The 19,267-nt window shown below is 35.2% G+C and overlaps 2 protein-coding genes across 2 annotated transcripts; both read left to right on the forward strand.

Annotated features, from left to right (window-relative positions):
* Positions 1-5,995: 5,995 nt before the first annotated feature.
* LOC116136830 (protein LURP-one-related 4-like) lies at positions 5,996-7,250 on the forward strand. The gene is made up of 3 exons (XM_031422498.1): positions 5,996-6,313; positions 6,415-6,639; positions 6,759-7,250. Exons 1-3 carry the CDS (start codon positions 6,086-6,088, stop codon positions 6,891-6,893), a joined length of 588 nt encoding a protein of 195 aa, XP_031278358.1. The 5' UTR covers positions 5,996-6,085; the 3' UTR covers positions 6,894-7,250.
* Positions 7,251-17,385: 10,135 nt separating this feature from the next.
* Positions 17,386-18,147, forward strand: LOC116136890 (protein LURP-one-related 4-like). The gene has a single exon (XM_031422558.1). The coding sequence runs from the start codon at positions 17,446-17,448 to the stop codon at positions 17,920-17,922; it is 477 nt and encodes a 158-aa protein (XP_031278418.1). The 5' UTR covers positions 17,386-17,445; the 3' UTR covers positions 17,923-18,147.
* The last annotated feature ends 1,120 nt before the right edge of the window (positions 18,148-19,267 follow it).

Consider the following 19,267-nt stretch of genomic DNA (forward strand, 5'->3'; position numbering starts at 1 on the left):
GCTGAACAAGAGAGAATTAATTAAAATATTATAAAAGAGTCTCTCCACTTTCGTTATTGCAGTTTGGTTGGCGCACTAAGAAAACAAGAAGAGCTCTTCAAAGAGGACAAAAGGAGAGATGAGATGAGTCATCTCCATTTGTCTTCCATGGCGTCACACAACTCAATTTGCAAGAAGTTGAATTCCAGTCAAACATATAGCAAATGGTGTAATTGGTCTTAGTAAGGTTTGCACGGAAATTTAAAACAATAGGATTCCTTCTCACAAGTGGAACCACTTTTTGCCTTCCTTGTTACAAGTTGTGAATTTTTGTTGGACTTCAGTTACTAGTCAATTAATATCTCGTCATTCCCACAAAAGAACAACCATCAAGGTATCAGTTCAAGATCTTCCATGAGATGATTGATTAATTAATGCCTGAATTTGTTTACCTAACGTTAAACATTTTCTTTCACATCAATCAACATTTATATAACATAACATATAAATTCATATACATGTTTATATGAAGAAAGCGGCGGAAATTAAATTGACACTAACCTCTCACCATAGCAATTTGGTTGTAGACCGTTTGTTAGTCTTCACAATATTGTCTTTCTTAAAGTCTACCTATACTTCCAATTCAAAAGCAATTTTCAATATGATAGTTTTGGGAATGTGAGATAATCAATCGTTTGAATTGGGAACCTATGACGCTCCCTTTTAATATGTAGTAGTCTTTCTATCAAAGACAATTGTGCGGGATAACTGTTTAGCAACTGCTCACTATCGCTCAGCAGTTTATATAACTGCAATTGAATTGAAAGTGCTAGACCAATTATTATAATGAATGAGAATTGTTTAGCCTAGTTCTTGTCTTTGTTAGCCCGTCATATGTAAACCCACCTCATGGACATGTAATTTGTCTTGGTCTTAACATTTCAAAACCACCACTATGATAATCGTTTATGGACAAGACATTAACATTTCCCATTGATTGTTGAATTAATCTTAACAAGACATTAACATTTCCCATTGATTGTTGAATTAATCTTACATAATTAATCACGATTATCATCTTAATTACTTGGTTTACTTAATATGCTGGCTGCGTATATAATTAAATATTGAAATGTTTCAAAGGGTCAATAATAACTGTGTTAGAAGCATAGTTCTTAACGAAAAACGTGAACCCCACTTAATATTAGGTGAGGCGACATAAGTTTAAATTATTGATCAAATGATAATTAATATGTTAATAAACTATCAAATGCGTTAACATTCAACTCTTCTAAATTATCTATGCCGATTTTTTCCAAGCTAAAATCAAGTTTATGATTTCGAGGTGGAGGCCAGGTAACATATGTTTTACTCCTTTATTTTCTTTAATTTCATTGAACTTTTTTTTTTTTTTTTTTTTGGTTGACCGGTGGTATTTGGGCCAGTTTGTGCATCCTCGACCAATCCTTAAGGGTCCTGAAGTTAACGATTGGATATACTCTCCAGTGACCACCCATATTAGCAACCGAGGGGAATCGGACTTAAAACCACTTAAGTAATATACCCAAAGAGTCCCTATGACGCCACCCAACCACCTCAGGGTGGTTAATTTCTTTGAACTTTCAAGTTCGACGTTAAATTATACGGAAAATATATCACTAATATTAGACAAATGAAGTAATTAAAGTAATTAATTTGCGAGGCAGTCAACTCAATTTTATACTTAAGATGCGTTTGGTTTAAGGAATGTTATATTAATAGAAAGATAGATTACCTTGAAGATTACTGGGAATGTTGTATTAAATGCATTTGGTTAGATTGAAATAAACTAATGGATATGTTATATTGATATGTATGGTTGGAATGAATAAATTGGTAGGTATGTTATATAGATTACTGAAATTCCCGTCTTTCTTAATGTTATTATAATAGTATTATTATTTGAATTATTCTTTTAACCCCTTATAGTTGAGATTTTGCTAAAACACCCAACCACAATAAAAGTTTAAAAATTAGCCAAAACACCCCCACCCACCCCCCAAGAGGATTGTTGGTCGTCGGCCACCACACCAACATTCATTAGAATGGTGCACGATCGGCTGGATCTAGCCGATTGTGCACAGATTTGGCCGTCTCTAGCCAAATGGCCATGGATCTGGCTAGAAACATGTATCCAGATCTATTATGGTCGGGTTTCTAGCCATTGATCTAGCCAAAAATAGCCAAATTGGCGCATGACTAGCCAAGGCCTAATTCCTCACTCAAGAAGCCCTTGTTGAATGAGAAAATCACCCCCTCTTATAAACCAAAAGGCTTGAGCATGCCTAGTCGGTGTAGGTTTCTAACACTCCCCCTCACGGTCAAGCCCATATGTTGGGCCATGCCTGTTGATGAAGGTAGTTGCTGGCTCTAACTCCTCACATGTTGGCCAAACACTCAGCTCAATTGGGCCTAGCTCTCATACTATGATAAAATTTGAGGTGAGTCTGACTCCTCACCCAATAAGGCCTTATTGAATGGGAGGATTACCCCCCCTTATAAACCAGTAAGCTTGAGCGTGCCTAGTTGGTGTGGGACTCTAACAAATCTGACCGGTCTTGCGTCGTTCCAACGATTGTCGACGTGGGCTAGCGATGGTGGCTGGCAGTCCTCTTGGGTGGTTAGGGTGTTATGGTAAGGTTCATATAAATTGTTTTCAAAACAAGGGCATTATTGCAAAAAAAATATTACTTAGGGGTCGTTTGGATCAAGGGTGAATAAGATAACAGTGGTAATCTTCGTTTATTTTACAAGATTCATGTGTTTGATGCAAGTAATAAAATATTATGGTAATCTTTTATTGCAAATAGTGTTTACTATTGGTAATATGGGGGGTAATCTTATTACCTTGCTAAAGGGTGTTATTAAAACATTACCATGGTAATCTGACTTTTCGACCCATTTTGCCCTTAATTAGAAACCATTTCAGATATAATTGCCCTTAAATGTCTACCAAATAACAGTTACCCAGCCCCCCTACATTTGAGAAATTAGCTAAAAAACCCCAGCCACAAAAAGTTTAAAAGTTAACAAAATACCCCTAACCACCCAAGACCACCACCGGCCACCGGTGTCAGTTGCCATAATGGTGCACAACCAACGTGATCTGGTCGGTCGCGCGTTGGTAAGGCCTTTTTTGGCCATGGATCTATCGAAAACAGCCAGATCTAGTGTTTCTATGGCCGTTTCACAGCCAAAGATTTGGCCATGAAACAGCCACAGATCTAGCCGTGAAATGGCCATAGATCTAGTCATTTTTTGGCCATGGATTTGTGATCCATGGCCATTTTCGGCTTTGTCGATGCACGACCATCCATATACAACCAATTGTGCGCCATTCATTCGACTGTCGGTGGCAGCCGGCGGTGGTGGTTGGCTGCAGGCAGTGGCTTGGGGTGGGTGGGGGTGATTTTGCTATAAATTAAAGTTTTATATGGCTGGGGTGTTTTAGCAAAATTTCAAATGTAGGGGGTTAAAAGAAATGATTCAAAAAATAATAATAAAAAATATTAAAATATTAATATTTAAAAGGGCAATTTAGTAATTTATATAATATACCCACCCATTTATTCTCCCTATCAAACATATTATTCACCAATTTATTCAAACCAACCAAACATATTTTCTAAGAGTAATGCTACCTTTACATCATTTTCATTATGCCATGACCATTTTACTAATAATAATTCTATTATAATATTAAAAATTCAAAATAATTAAAAATTTGTGTAGATGTGACATATAACATATCATGATGTAATGAAAATAGTGTAAGGGGTGGTGTAAATGTAGCATTACTCATTTTCTAAACATTCCCAATAATCTTCAATGTGATATTTCTTTCCGTTAATATAATATACCCCTATAATAAAATATTATATGATTCAAACGCCCACTTAGGAGTAAAATTGTAATACAGGGTCCATGTAAATTGTTTTAAAAACAATGGCATTACTGTCAAAAGAATTATTAATTAGGGGTAAAATTGTAATAAAATTAAGATTATTAAGTAATATTAGAATACTTAAGAAAATTGTGGTGTTCAGATCCTACTTATATAACCAATAGTGATTACTATTTGTATTAGAGAATTACCAAAATATTTTATTACTTGACAATTAAATATAGTAATGTCAGTAATATAAGATGACATTACTGGAGTAATAGAGGATAATCTCCAATAAAACGTACTCTTAAGGATAACCAGGAAGTTCAAATATGACTTCAGTGTTAAATTTATTTGATCTCATACTTAGTTGCCCTTTAAGAACGCAATCTCATAACTGTCTTACGTATAAAAATATAAACTTCTTCAGAGTTTTGGTGGGATTACAGCAAATGAAATAAATGGCTATTACAATTTTATCACCCATCTTTTTTGAGCAGTGGCTTCATGCATAACATATTCAATTGATTCTTTTGGGTAAAATGATTTATTTATTGAGTCAACGATATGTTCTCACCCAATGTTTGGCCTAAAGAAACTTTCTCACTGGAAAAGTTTCAAAAAGACAGTTTCCTACAGGTCGACAATTAACTTCAATTGAAGGAGAACAAAATGGTAAATTAAAAAAACATTCGAAGGGTAATTATGTCATTTCATTCCCTGTATATAAACTTATAAAAAAGAAAGAAACCTTAAATCCTTTTCCCTTTCTTCCCCACCCCTCCCCACCCCCTTCTACCTTTCTTCCCCACCCCTCCCCACCCCGCCGCCCCAAAATCTAACCAGACCCAAGTTGTGTTAAAGTGATTTTTAACTGTTTACACAAATGTCTATATAATTCTGTCCTCTCATTTGGAAACATGAGATGCTAATGCTAGTGTTTATCTTCACATCCCAACATAATTGGCTGCTTAAATGATTAAGTCACGATTTTAACACTTTCTTTACAAATTATAATATTTTAATTTTTTGATCTAGATCATATTGATTCATCATTCGTCAATACAACTTACCAGTTAAATGATTGGGCATATATAACATTTCTTTAGGTATTCACAAGAAAAGTGGGCATATATAAATTTTAGGGTTAAACCATTCAATCACTTGAACGCCAAAAATATCGCCATTCTCATTAGATAAGAGTTCCAAAATCCATTCGGATAAAACACTCAGCAGGTAGAAAATTAGAAAACTAGCACTCACAAAAATACACATTTGCTCTAAGGGGTTGACCTGACAGTCAAAGAAGTTTGCTCAATTTCTTGAATTCCTGATAGGTTCAAATCTTGAGGCCACTATTACAATAATATTATAGTTTACCTAGTTTTTTAGACTTGTAAGGCATTCAATAGACTCTAAAGATGAATTAAGGTACGCATAACTGGTCTAAAAACCCCTGTTACAAAAAGAGAAAAAAAACACATTTGCTTATGCCAGTATTATTATTAAATTTCGTAGCTTAAATTATATAAAGCGGTGCATGAAACTGATCCTCTAAACCAATACAATAGGAGTTATCATCGCAAAGTTGCAAAGAAATGGATAAACACAGGCAAAAATATAATGCATGTTCTTCTGGGCATGACATGATCAACTTCGACAACCTCCACTGTTTATATATACATAGAGGACAAGAACTAAAAGATAAAACTGTAAGTTATTATAACGAAATCAAGCTGAAACTGCTGAACACATTAATGGCTGCTCATTATTCATCCATGGACCAAAAAAAAAAATATATAAAAACATGCATAAAACGTGTTTTAATTTCATCTGTGAAATTACCCAATTCAATAATAATAATAAAGAATTTTGATTCACACGCTTTCTCTTAATTAAATCTCTCTTTGTGCTTCTCCATATACCAATGTGGTCCCTAACCCTGGTGCAAATAAACCCAATTATTTTAAAATTAGAATTTAATCTTTATTTTATTTAATTTGTAAGCTAAAATTATTATATATATTCCACTCCATGACACACATTGCAGTATATAAAGTTATCATAATCTATCGAAGTCGTACACCCCATTTCTAGGAATATAAATTAGCTGTCTTGCTCTTGCAGATCAACTATTAATTCCTATGCTCATATTTGTTTTTCCTTGCAGAATTTCAATTCATGGCTAAAGTTTACCCTAAAGCACCCATTGTTTCTCCTTACCTGACTTTAAAAAGAGAGTCATTCACAATATGGATGAAGTCTCTTTTATGCCATTCAAATGGTTGCACGGTTTTTGATTCTGATGGCCAGATTGTCTATCGCGTTGATAACTATGACAAAAAATGCAGAAACGAAGTTTATCTCATGGATCTCCGCGGCAAAGTTCTCTTCACTATAAAAAGAAAGGTACTATCCTAATTAAGTTGAACAACTATATACAGAGCAAGTGTTGCGATGTCATATTTATGGAATGACATATTCTTAATTATCGATATATATTTTTGCAGAAATTATTGGTTTTTGAACGTTGGGAGGGCTATAAATGGAGCAGCAGCAGTACCGTAAAGAAGGAAAAGCCACGGTTTAAAGTAAAAAAGTATTGCAAATACTTTTTTATGGGAGATTTAGCTTGTAAAGTTAGTGCTGGGCATGATAATTATTGGATGGTGAGATCGTCAGCTGGCAAAGCAGATTTTAAGATAGTGAACAACGATGGAAATATTATTGCAGAGGTTAGTTTTTAATTTGTTTTGATCATTACAAAGACAATCCATATATTTTTGGGTTTTTTTTTTTTTTTTTGTTTTTTCTTATCGGAAATGGGTATTTATATTATAGAATGCTTCTGCAGGCAAATCAAAAGCAGTCGTCTTCAGGAATCTTGTTAGGAGAAGACGTATTGACTTTGAGAGTGGAACCCTATGTTGATCATTCCTTCATCGTAGCTCTCGTCACCGTCTATGGATTGGTCAATCGAAAAATGTAAATAATTAATCTTCTCAAGAACAATTTTGCAGAGCGGGATGTTTTTAGTGTTTTCTTATTTTCCTTTCGAAAAACCTGAAAGGATAGCTAGGAATACTGCTATGTATAAATTAGAAAGATTATGGAAATTAACACAAAGAGAAAAGAAATATATAGAGACATGTATTCTTATATTCTGTATTCAATTTATTCAACTTCTTAAACCTGATGTTTCTTCGAACTTGCAATTGCAAGCATATACTAGTTTCATTTCTCCTACAGATTGTTTTGATAAATGGTTGAGCATGAAAAATAATAATCTGCTCTCATGAGAAAGATCCTGGTGATCTCATCCTAATCCATTGTACAATGACAAACCAATAACTGTACATAAAATGAGCATATTAATTTAAACATGCTCTTCTTTTAATTAAGCCAATTTTTTTTATCATTCTTTCAGTTCTCTCAAACTCTCCAGAATTTTCCTTCATTATGTCTTACTTTCTGTTGATCTATGGAAACTAGCAACCTGAAAACCAGTAAAGGAATATGATATTAAAGTTCTTCACTCAACTATGGCAACCCAAAAAGGGCTTTATCTTTTTGTTCCGGTGTGCTATCTTCTTTGACATCTCTCAGCTGAGAGTTGTGAATCGCATGCAGAAGCGACTAAGCCATTTTACATGTTAATTGTTACATAAACATTTAACATTCGTAACTCAACATGTTCCATGTGCATATTGTGCATATTCTAAGCTTAATTATGCGATTTTTGCTACTGCCCGTTTCATTCAATGTCATCAACTTCATAAAGTTGGGAATTAATACGTCACTTTTACATCATAAATAATTGAAAAATCTACTTTGACAAACACTATATACATACATAAGGACATTCTGATCAACGATCGATCAATAGAGCATAGAGCATATATATGTTGGAGTTTCAAAGTAAGATATGTTTAATTAAATTCACTAGAAAACCAAAGAAATAATTGAAATTCCTTTCCTCATAACATATATATCAAAGCCCTCAAGTAATATAATTTAAAGGAAGGAAAATTAACATAAAATACTCTCGATTTAATTAAGAAAAAAGTTAATTAATTACCTTCATGTTTCCATTGTGTTAATTTGTGTGCTGATCACCACACTAAAATATGCAAATTAAATATCGTTAACTTATAAGTTCTCTCCATCTCCATATATATGTACATGCATTAAATGTGATCGATCAAGTATACCAACGTGAAAAATATATATGATATTCTAATTATATTTCAAAGTTAATTATAAACTAATCTTTTATTCTTTTCATTTTCATTGGTGTTACAATAGATACATGATTAACTCTTGTCAATATAGTGCTTCCGATTCCGAATTAAGGTGAGATAAATCTATCACAGTAAATACCCTTTAACTTATGTGTTTATATATGGTGATAGATGGGAGTGGTGATCTAATTTTGAGCAAAATCTGAATCTGATTGCGATCTATTTAATCTTCTTGACTAATAAATATATAGTCTGTCTCTTGGATCACATGGGATATTCTTCATCTTAAATTATTATGAAAATATCTTGGATGGTAGAATGGAAAGGAACCAATAACAAGCAATCTACCTGATCGAGTTGGCATCATTCTCATCAAAGTCCACACCTTGTCGGGTATAATTCAATATGACAAGCAGAAGAGGCTTTCATTCATTCTTTACATTTTGGTCAACATTATTAGCCCAACCCTTACAAGTAAGCACTTCTTTCTGACGATTTCGGCACATGAAACGAAGTCATTGTTACTGTAGGTGTTAAGTGCCCGTGAATACTAAGGAAAGAGGAGAGGAAATTGAGTTGAGAGAAAAGTTATATTTCATTGCAATTCACATTACAGTTTTATAAAACCAAAATGCTTACTGTTACACCAACTAACCAGTACAATTACAGGTTTGAAATTTAAAAACAAGATTTATAACTAATAGCTGAGAGCACCTAAACATATCACCAAAATCTAACAACCACAGCAGCTTCATTCACAGCAGACATAGTGCTTCATTGGTTCCAAAAATATTTCAAAAGCCAACTGGATTTCCAATCAAATTTCCAGTAAAATATAACTGTTTCAACACTCTTCCTTGATATTTTTGCTAGAAACACCAAGTTTGAGCCTAAAGTCTTCAAACTTGGTTTTGGAGAATCCTTTAGTCAAGATATCAGTTACTTGATCATCACCTCTACAATGAACTAGCTTAACTTGCCTTTCTTGCTCAGCTTCTCTAACCGCATGGAACGTGATCTTTATGTGTTTAGTTCTTCCATGATGATCAACTAGATTTTTAGCCATAGCAAAAAAGTTATATTTCATTGCAATTCACATTACACTTTTATACAACCAAAATGCTTACTGTTACACCAATTGACCAGTACAATTACATGTTTGAAAGTTAAAAACAAGATTTATAATTAATACACCATTAATTTTAGCTGAGAGCACCTAAACATACCACCAAAATCTAACAACCACAATAGCTCCATTCACGGTAGACAGCAGGTAAACAGAGTGCTTCTTTGGCGCCAAAAATATTTCAAAAGCCAACTAAATTTCCAGTCAAATTTCCATCAAAATATCACTATTTCAATACTCCTCGATATTTTTGCTGGAAACACCAAGTCTGAGCCTAAAGTCTTCAAACTTGGTTTTGGACAATCCTTTAGTCAAGATATAAGCCACTTGATCATCACCTTTGCAATGAACCAGCTTAACTTCCCTTCTTGCTCAGCTTCTCTAACCGTATGGAACTTGATCTTTATGTGTTTAGTTTTTCCATGATGAACTGGATTTTTAGCCATAGCCAGCCGATTGATTGTCACACATAATTGCAGTAGGATGTCTTTGCTTTAGTTTCAAAACTTCCAGAATTTTCTCAGCCAAACATCTTGATTAACAGCAGCTGCAACCAAAATGTATTCTGCTTCTGTTGTATTGGATTGTGCCACGGTTTCCTATTTTTTTGAGAGCCAGCAGATTGCACCCTAATTCAGGAAGAAGGCATACCCTGAACTACTCTTCATGTCTTCCATAGAACCACCCTAATCACTATTAGAAAATCCCACCAATTCAAAGTTTTCTGACCTCCTAAACCATACTTCAAAGTTGGTGCTACCTTTCACATATCTTAGCACTCTTTTTGCAACTTTGAAGTGTGTCTCCTTGGGCTGATTCATAAACCTGGACAACAAACTTGTAGCAAACATGATATCAAGTCTAATTGCTATTAGGTACAACAAACAACCAATCAAACTCCTCTATTGCCCTTCATCAACACTTTCTGCATCATCATCTTTTAATAGCTTTTGATTAGGAACCAATGGAATGTCCACTGATTTGCAATTCTCCATATTGAATTTCCTTAAAACTTCGCTTGCATACTTCTCCTGGTTAACAAAAATTCCAGTTGAACTTTGATAAACCTACATCCCAAGAAAGTAAGACATTTCTCCTAAATCTGCCATCTCAAACTCATCAAGCATGGATTTCTTGAACTCCTCCAGCTAAGTTTGTTTAATCCCTGTCACAAGAAGATCATCAACATACAAAGAGATAATCATCACATCTTCATCAATCTCTCTAACATACAATGTATGCTCATTTGGACTTCTCACAAAATCCAAGCTCAATAGGTGATCATCGATCCTACTGTACCAGGCCCTTGGTGCCTGTTTCAGGCCATACAAGGCCTTCTTTAATAGATAGACTTTATCTTCTCTTCCTCTGATCTTGTACCCTTCCAGCTATTCAACATATATTTCCTCATTCAGCCATCCATTGAGGAAGGCTGATTTAATGTCCAACTGAAAGATTTTCCATCCAAACTATGCTGCCACTGCAAGTAATAATTTAATTGTATCATGCCTAGCAACTAGTGCAAAGGTATCCAATAAGTCAACTCCATATTGCTAAGCAAAACCTTTAAAAACCAGTACTGAGCCATCCAGATTGAGTTTCCTCTTGAAAATCCATTTAACTTGGATTATTTTTCTATTCTGAGGTATGTCTACCAGGTTCCAAGTTTGGTTCTTCTCAATCATGCCAACTCCTCCTTCATGGCAGCTCTCCAAACCTCTGATTTTGCTGCTTCAAAGTAGCTTGTTGGTTCAAGTGAAGCCATGTTGCATCTCTCATAAACCTCAGCTAAATTTTTGGTACCTCTAACCGAGAGTTCCTCTTCTGCATCACTCTCATCATCTTCAAGAATCTGATCAGTAGCAGCTTTTGTCCATTTTGGTTTTGTCTCCACATCAACTCTACTTTCTTCCCAATTCCAAACTCCATCCTCATCTATTTTGACATCCCTGGAAATCAAAATTCTTTTGGTTTCTAGAACATACACCCTATAAGCTTTGGATTGGCTGCTATAGCCAATAAAAATGCCAATTAAGGCCTTCTCATCCAGCTTAGATCTTTTTGCTGCTAGAACTAAAATATAGCATATGCTCCCAAATACTTTGAGACTGTCTGCTGCTGGTTTAACTCCATACCAGGCTTCATAAGGGGTTTTGCTAACTAAGACTTTTGTGGGAAGCCTGTTGAGCAGGAACATTGCTGTGTTGATAGCTTCTGCCTAAAAATTCTTTGGCAACTTCTTCTCAGCCACCATACACCTTGTCATCAACATAATTGATCTGTTCTTTCTCTTACTGACTTCATTTTGCTGTGAAGTGTAGGGGCTGCTATATTGATGCCTAATTCCAGCTTCCTTGCATACTTACTCAAACTCTTAAGAAGTGTATTCAGTACCATTGTCACTTCTCAAGGTTTTGATAGTTTTTCTAGTTTGGTCTTCCACCAGCTGCTTAAATTGCTTAAACACACCAACTACCTCTCCTTTTTGCTTCAAAAGTACACCCAACACATCTTGGACCAATCATCTCTAAACAATACAAAATACCTACTTCCACTCAATAACAATGTCTCCATAAGACTACACACATCTGTATGAATAAGCTGAATTTTTCCAGCTACTCTTCAAGCTTGGTTTGCAAGGAAAGGCTGCCTACTCAACTTGCCAAGTTGACAAGCTAGACATACAGTCTTACTCTCCTCTATTTCAGGCAGATTATAGACCAATTTTTTTGTTTGAATTTCCTTGAGACCTTGATAATGAAAGTGACCAAGTCTCTTATGCCCTTTCTCAAACTCATCTACCTTTACATTACAAGCTATAACTTCAGTTTTTTTCCACTTAATAGAAAAGCTCTTTCCCACCATTTTAACTCTCATCAGTTCACACCCCTTACTGTCCAAAATTTGATAGGTTTGATTCTCAAAATGCAAGACATAATTATTTTCCAACATTTGTCCTACACTAAGAAGACTTTGACTAATTTCGGGTGCATAAAGTACATTGGTAATGAGTTTTGTACCTGTTGAAGTCTGGACAGCAACGTCTCCCTTTCCATTTTCTTCAACAAACTCACCATTTGCAACCTTGATTCTGGACTGATGTGCTAGATTCAATTTGAAAAAGTCCTGCAGGTTTGGTGTCATATGGTTTGTAATATGGTTTGTCCATCCACTATCAACCAACCAGTCTCCATAACTTGTTAGTGTTGCACTACATGAGGCTACAAATAGTTGTTATGTCCCTTGCTCTGGTTGTTGATCATCAGTCACCTGGGCTTGCTATTGGGATTGCTCTCATTTGTTCTTGCAAATCCTCTCTATATGGCCAAATTGTTTGCAAGCACTGCATTGTATCCCTGGCCTAAACCAGCATCTTTTCCCAGAATGTCCCTTCCTTTTACAGTGAGAGCAAGGTGGATATTCTTTCATCCCACCTGGTTTTCCCCACTGACCATTGCTTCTTTCTTTCCCTTTTTTATCACCGACATATCTCCTATTGTTCCCTTAACTGATTTACTTTTGTGAGTCGCCATCATTGCACCCTCACTTGCATCTTCTTGCCTCAAAAGTCTTATTTGCTTTTATGCTTGCAATGCATGAACCAACTCTGTAAGAGTAATCTACCCCATATCCCTTGAGTCCTTAAGAGAGGAGATTTTGGACTCAATTCTTTCAGACAAGCTTACCAAGACCTTCTCCATAACTCTCTTATCTATCAACTTCACTCCTAGCAGCCTAATTTTGTTGACAACACTCATCAACCTGTCAACATAATCCTTAACCTTCTCTGATTCTTGCCTCCACCACATCTCAAACTCTCTTCTTAGATTCAGCAGCTGCGTATTTCTTGTTGTGTTGCTTCCCATGTATTCCTCTCTCAACTTATCCCAAGCCTCATTTGGAGTTTCATATGCCATAATCCTTGTGAATACAAGGTCTGTTACAGTAGCATGGATATGGGATAGGGCTCTCGATGCCTTGGCAGCTTCTTCTTCAAGCATTCGAATCTGATTCAGAGTGGGATTCGATCCCAATAGCGGTGGCTGCCTGTTCTCTTCCACATACTGTCACAGCCCTTGACCTTGAGAAAAACCTTCATTTTACAGCCCATATATGATAATGTTCTCCATTGAACACTGGAGGTAACATCAAGGCTGATTAAGCAGTCATTGGTTCAGTTTAGATAATTGAAGCAGGAAGAATAAGAAGACTAGAACAAAATGTTCTTAAGCTAAGATGGATGATTGAATGTGGGAGGGAGAGATTTTAGGTTTTAGTATAGCTCTGATACCAATTGTAGGTGTTTAGTGCCGGTGAATACTAAGGAAAGAGGAGAGGAAATTGAGTTGAGAGAAGTTATATTTCATTGCAATTCACATTACAGTTTTATACAACCAAAATGCTTACTGTTACACCAACTAACCAGTACAATTATAGGTTTGAAATTTAAAAACAAGATTTATAACTAATACACCCTTAATCTTAGCTGAGAGCACCTAAACATATCACCAAAATCTAACAACCATAACAACTCTATTCATGATAGACAGCAGGCAGACTGAGTGCTTCTTTAGCTCCAAAAATATTTCAAAAGCCAACTGAACATCCTGTCAAATTTCCAGCAAAATATCACTGTTTCAATAGTTACAATCGACAGAAGCATAGAGCCGACCACTACTAGCTCGTCAAGGCTGTTTGGCTTTGAAAAGAATAAAACAAAAATGAAAGAAGAAATATAGAAAAGCATTTGAATACATAAAGATAAATTACAAAAAAAAGCTAATGAGGTAATCAGTAAACGGAAATGAGTAAAGACAATAAGCAGAGAACGAAAATGAGAGAAAAGGGGAAGAAAATTAGGGAAAAAATTCAGATCTTTATTGTATGTCTTTCGTTAGTTTACAAAGTAGTGTACAGCACTTTATATACAACTTATGTTTTTTACAATTGAAAACCCAACTTAGAGTCAACTGTATTGGGCTGGACTATAACAAAATACAGTTAGCTAAGCTAACTGAACAGTAACCGAATGCAGTTAGCTTAGCCCACAACCCACTAATGTAACCGAATGTAGTTAGCTTAGCCTACAGCCTACTATTGTTCCACTCAATATTCACATCCCACCGTAAATCAAACCTCTTTGAATTCCTTTATTCCTTTATTTCTTCCACATTCTAACATCTTGTCGTAAATCAAGCTTCCTTGAATTCCTTATCTGTTACTTCAACTTCATTCTTCTGACTTCTCAATTTGCTTCAAACTTCATTTTAACTAGCGCAATCTACAGGTTCACAATTTGCAATCTTTTAAACTTTAACTACAACTCTACATTTCTCAATTTGCAATCTACCAAACTTTAACTACAACTTTGCATTTCTCAATTTGCAGTCTGCCAATCTTTAACTACAACTTTGCATTTCTTAATTTGCAATCTGCCAAACTTTAACTACAACTTTGCATTTCTCAATTTGCAGTCTGCCAATCTTTAACTACAACTTTGTATTTCTCAATTTGCAATCTGCCAAACTTTAACTACAACTTTGCATTTCTCAATTTGAAGTCTGCCAATCTTTAACTACAATTCTGCACTTTCACAATCTATAATATTTCAAACTTTAACTACAACTTTGCATTTCTCAATTTGTAGTCTGCCAATCTTTAACTACAACTCTGCATTTCTTAATTTGCACTTCACAACCTGCACTTTCACAATCTGCAATATTTCAAACTTCAACTACAATTCTGCACTTCACAGTCTGCACTTTCACAATGACTCAGCACTTCACAATCTGCACTTTCACAATCTGCAATATTTCAAACTTCAACTACAATTTTGTACTTCACAATCTGCACTTTCACAATGACTCAGCACTTCACAATCTGCACTTTCACAATCTGCAATATTTCAAATGGCAACTACAACTCAACATTCAAACCACAAATACAACTCTGCACTTCACAATCTTGAAAACTTTAACTACAACTCTGCATTTCTCAATTTGAAAAACTCATCCTGCACTACTGCTCATCTTCAATTCAGTTCTACTCCACTACAACACTTCAACTTTATCTTTCAATGTAACAGAAACATTCTTCAAGCAATCATTTTCTTTACAACACATTTACAACTGAGCAGCTTACAAAGAAACAATTGCATACAAACTGCAATTTTTCAGATTACAAAGAAAAATAATTTCATGTCAAACTTCAGCTTAACAATACAAACTATAACCACACTTTACAGCTATAAGACAGAATTTTGCAATGACTACACAGTTATTCAGATCATCAAAACTTTCATTGAATTTCAACAATTTAAGTAAGAGATGTTGAGTTGACTGAACTACAAGAAGGTGAAGCTTGTACAGTCAGTTTAAGTCTTAAAGTTTCAAACCTGGAGGTTGGCAGAGCCTTTGGAAAGATGTCTGCTTTCTGGTGTTCAGTGGGCACATAATGAACCTTAAGATTGTGAGAAGTAACATGTTCTCTAACATAGTGTGCATCAAGTTCTATGTGCTTAGTTCTTCCATGAAACACCAGATTGGATGCAAGAGAACCAGCACTTTGGTTATCACCCCAAATAACTAGAATTTCTTACAAAGAAACACCAAGTTCAGAGAATAAGCTGCAAAACCAAGCCAGTTCAGTGGACCCTTGAGCAAGTGCTCTATACTCAGCTTCAGTGGAAGATAGAGCCACTACTTTCTGCTTCCTAGAAGTTCATTGCAGTAGATTAGTACCAAGGAAAACATAGCAGCCGCTTGTGGACCTCCTGTCCTCAATACTACTAGCCCAATCAGCATCGGTGTAGCATTCTAAATTGATTCTAGTGCTTTTAGTGAAGAGAATTCCATAGTTAGAGGTCCCTCTAAGATACCTAAGTAATCTCTTAAGCTTGCCAATGATTTTGTGTAGGAGCCTTGAGAAATTGACTTAATTTATTGACACAGTAAGCAATATCAACCTGGATAATGTCAAGTATTGAAGGGCTCCTATTGTACTTCTAAATAGAGCTGCATTTTCATATAAATCAATGTCTCCTAAAGTTGGATGAGAGTAACCAACTAACTAACATTTTATCAGTCTTCTTCCAAAGTATATATTCAGGGTTAGATTTCTTGGTTACCTCTAAGTTTGAAGAATTCGATTGAGCTCTAATAAATGGGGCTGGGCATGGAATTAATCCAGTCAAGTGATCTTCAAGATCATGCGCTCCTACTACGAACAGTATCTGGGACTTCCAAAATCGATGATTGTCCCGATTCAATATTGGTGAAATCGTTGGAAGTGTGGGCGAATACATTGAAGACGGGTTGATGAGGTTAACAGTGTCTGGGATTTTGTTCGAATTGTTGAATGAGGAAGGATTAGAAGAGGAATCAGCCATTAGCGACGTTTGTCAATGGTTCTGATACCAAATGAGTAAAGACAGTAAGCAGAGAACGAAAATGAGAGAAAAGGGGAAGAAAATTAGGGAAAAAATTCAGATCTTTATTGTATGTTTTTCGTTAGTTTACAAAGGTAGTGTACAGCACTTTATATACAACTTATGTTTTTTACAATTGAAAACCCAACTTAGAGTCAACTGTATTGGGCAGGACTATAACAAAATACAGTTAGCTAAGCTAACTGAACAGTAACCGAATGCAGTTAGCTTAGCCCACAGCCCATTAATGTAACCGAATGCAGTTAGCTTAGCCCACAGCCTACTGTTGTTCCACTCAATATTCACAACGGATATGAATAAGATGAAGCAATCTAAATGATTAAATCTACAGAATAATGCAACTTGCTGTTTTCATGATCTGAATAATGGAGGATGCCCTTCCTTAATTTATGATATTGTTTTATATATATATATAGACTTGTTAGTTCGACAAGATCACAAAAAATATAGAAAAGAATCTGATCATCATACTTATCTAACTGAACTTATTTATTTACAATTATTTTTCTGTAGCCATATCCCATATGTGCTTACCATAAACGTGGTGAATTTATGACTTATCTCATCCAAATTTTATATACAAAACTTGGAAGTTATTCTACTCTGGGCCTTAAAAGTGTACTTCTCCATTTAAACATCATTGAAGCTTTACTCTCATAGCAAGTATCTTCATTCACTGATCTCTTCCTTCTCAAAGCAAACAACTTCTCTCTCAAAAGTGAAATTAATGGCCAAGGTTCATCCTCTCCCACCTGTTGTGCCCAAGGTTTCTTCGAAGAGAGAATCATTTACCATATGGATGAAATCTCTTGTGATGCAAGCGAATGGATGCACCGTTTACAATGAAAACGGCGAGATCGTTTACCGTGTAGATAACTATGAAAAGAAAGGCAGCAATGAAGTTTATGTCATGGATCTCCGAGGCAAGGTTCTGTACACAATTCTCCGAAGGGTATGGTTTTTGGGAAGGTGGGAGGGTTATAAAGGAGATAGTTCAAGCTTGAATAAAGAGAAACCGAAGTTTAAAGTAACCAAAAAGGGTCATGTGAATGCTGAAGCTGGTTGCTATACATTGGAAGCCTTGGCTGGTAAATCCGCATTCAAGATAATAGACTGCAGGGGAGGTGTTTTTGCTGAGGCAAGACGAAAGAAGTCATCTTCACGGGTAGTTCTTGGAGAAGATGTGTTAAGTTTGGTGGTGTAGCCTCATGTAGATCATTCTCTTATGATGGCTCTTGTGACCGTGTATGGATTGATGCATTACAGATTGTAAATGCCCTTCAAAATTGTCCCATGGTTTCTTAACTTAGTTGCAACATCAAACCAACATGGTACAGAGATTTTTTTATTTTTTCTTCCAACCTTGAAAGAAACTAACTAATCTGTGAATGGGAATTTCAACCATTTGTACCTGAGAAACTGACTCTTATAGCATTTTTTGTTGTTGTTGTTGTAAATCCAATATCATAGTGTGGTATAGAAGAAATCTTAGAATGTTGTCATAAATTTCTGTGTTTATAAAGGCATCTGAATTTGTTCAAGGATCAATTAATCCAGTATTTTTGGAAGAAAAAAAAAAATTCCCTTTTTAATTTTCTTCACAGTAATGAAATCTGAAACTTTGGCTTGGCTTGTAGAAGTAATAAGCCGAATGGAAATTGAAAAACTAAGTAGATTGAAACGGTAACGTACATGTTTCCAGGGATTTATTTTTGCACTGCTTATCTCTGACTATGCTTTAACAAATGACAGCATAGCCTACCGGAGGGTGGGTAAGGTTACCCTTGTACTCTTAAATAATGATTCAGTAGTTGACAAAATTATAGAGTTGGGACTAGCATTATTTCCATAATAAACTTAACGAGGTGATGAGGTTGCTCGTATAAGTTTTCCTTTTATTTAAGATGTTGGATTTAATTATACTGTATTAGCTGAATTAGTTTAACAAGCAGATGTATTCACTTTCGGCACAAAAAACATCTAGTCAACTAAAAACTAAACAACTAATGTCAGTCCCTATCCATGATAACAACTATTATATTCTGACTACAAAATCCATAGAAAAGAAAAGGAAAAAATAATATATTAATTACCTCTATGGGTGGTCAAATGGTTCAATAGGGATTCTTGGGTGTATTATTCAAGAGGTCATCAATTCGAATCCCTTATTGGTTGCTAATAAACTAATAAGAGTAGTCACTGAAGCTCTTACTAGACCAATAGTTCCAAGGTCTCAAAGAATTAATTGAGGTGCGCGTAAACTAAATTATAAAAAAAGAAGCTTCCCTCCATCTTCTCACTGTAGAATACTTTCAAGTCCAAATGGATCTCATAGCTTACTAAAATAGAGATGGATCCAATATGACCAATCTATTTTTGATAATGTGGGGTTTCATCAGAATCACAGTGCTATTAAATAATCAACCCAAGCATGTTGGAACATGTAAAGGAAATAGTGTTAACTTTTTTAAAATATATCAGGGAAAAAAAAGAATTCTTAACCGTATAGATCACTTGTACTACAAGGAAACATCAGGTTTCATTCATTT

Source organism: Pistacia vera, unplaced genomic scaffold (genome assembly GCF_008641045.1).
Source record: "Pistacia vera cultivar Batoury unplaced genomic scaffold, PisVer_v2 Contig320, whole genome shotgun sequence".
Classification (NCBI taxonomy): domain Eukaryota; kingdom Viridiplantae; phylum Streptophyta; class Magnoliopsida; order Sapindales; family Anacardiaceae; genus Pistacia; species Pistacia vera.

What these genes read in the sequence shown, in the direction of transcription:
- LOC116136830 (XM_031422498.1), top strand. Translation starts at nt 6,086, where the DNA reads ATGGCTAAAGTTTACCCTAAAGCACCCATTGTTTCTCCTTACCTGACT. An exon ending in TCTTCACTATAAAAAGAAAG is followed by an intron (nt 6,314 to 6,414) that starts GTACTATCCTAA and finishes ATATTTTTGCAG; the next exon opens with AAATTATTGGTTTTTGAACG. An exon ending in ATGGAAATATTATTGCAGAG is followed by an intron (nt 6,640 to 6,758) that starts GTTAGTTTTTAA and finishes ATGCTTCTGCAG; the next exon opens with GCAAATCAAAAGCAGTCGTC.
- LOC116136890 (XM_031422558.1), top strand. Translation starts at nt 17,446, where the DNA reads ATGGCCAAGGTTCATCCTCTCCCACCTGTTGTGCCCAAGGTTTCTTCG.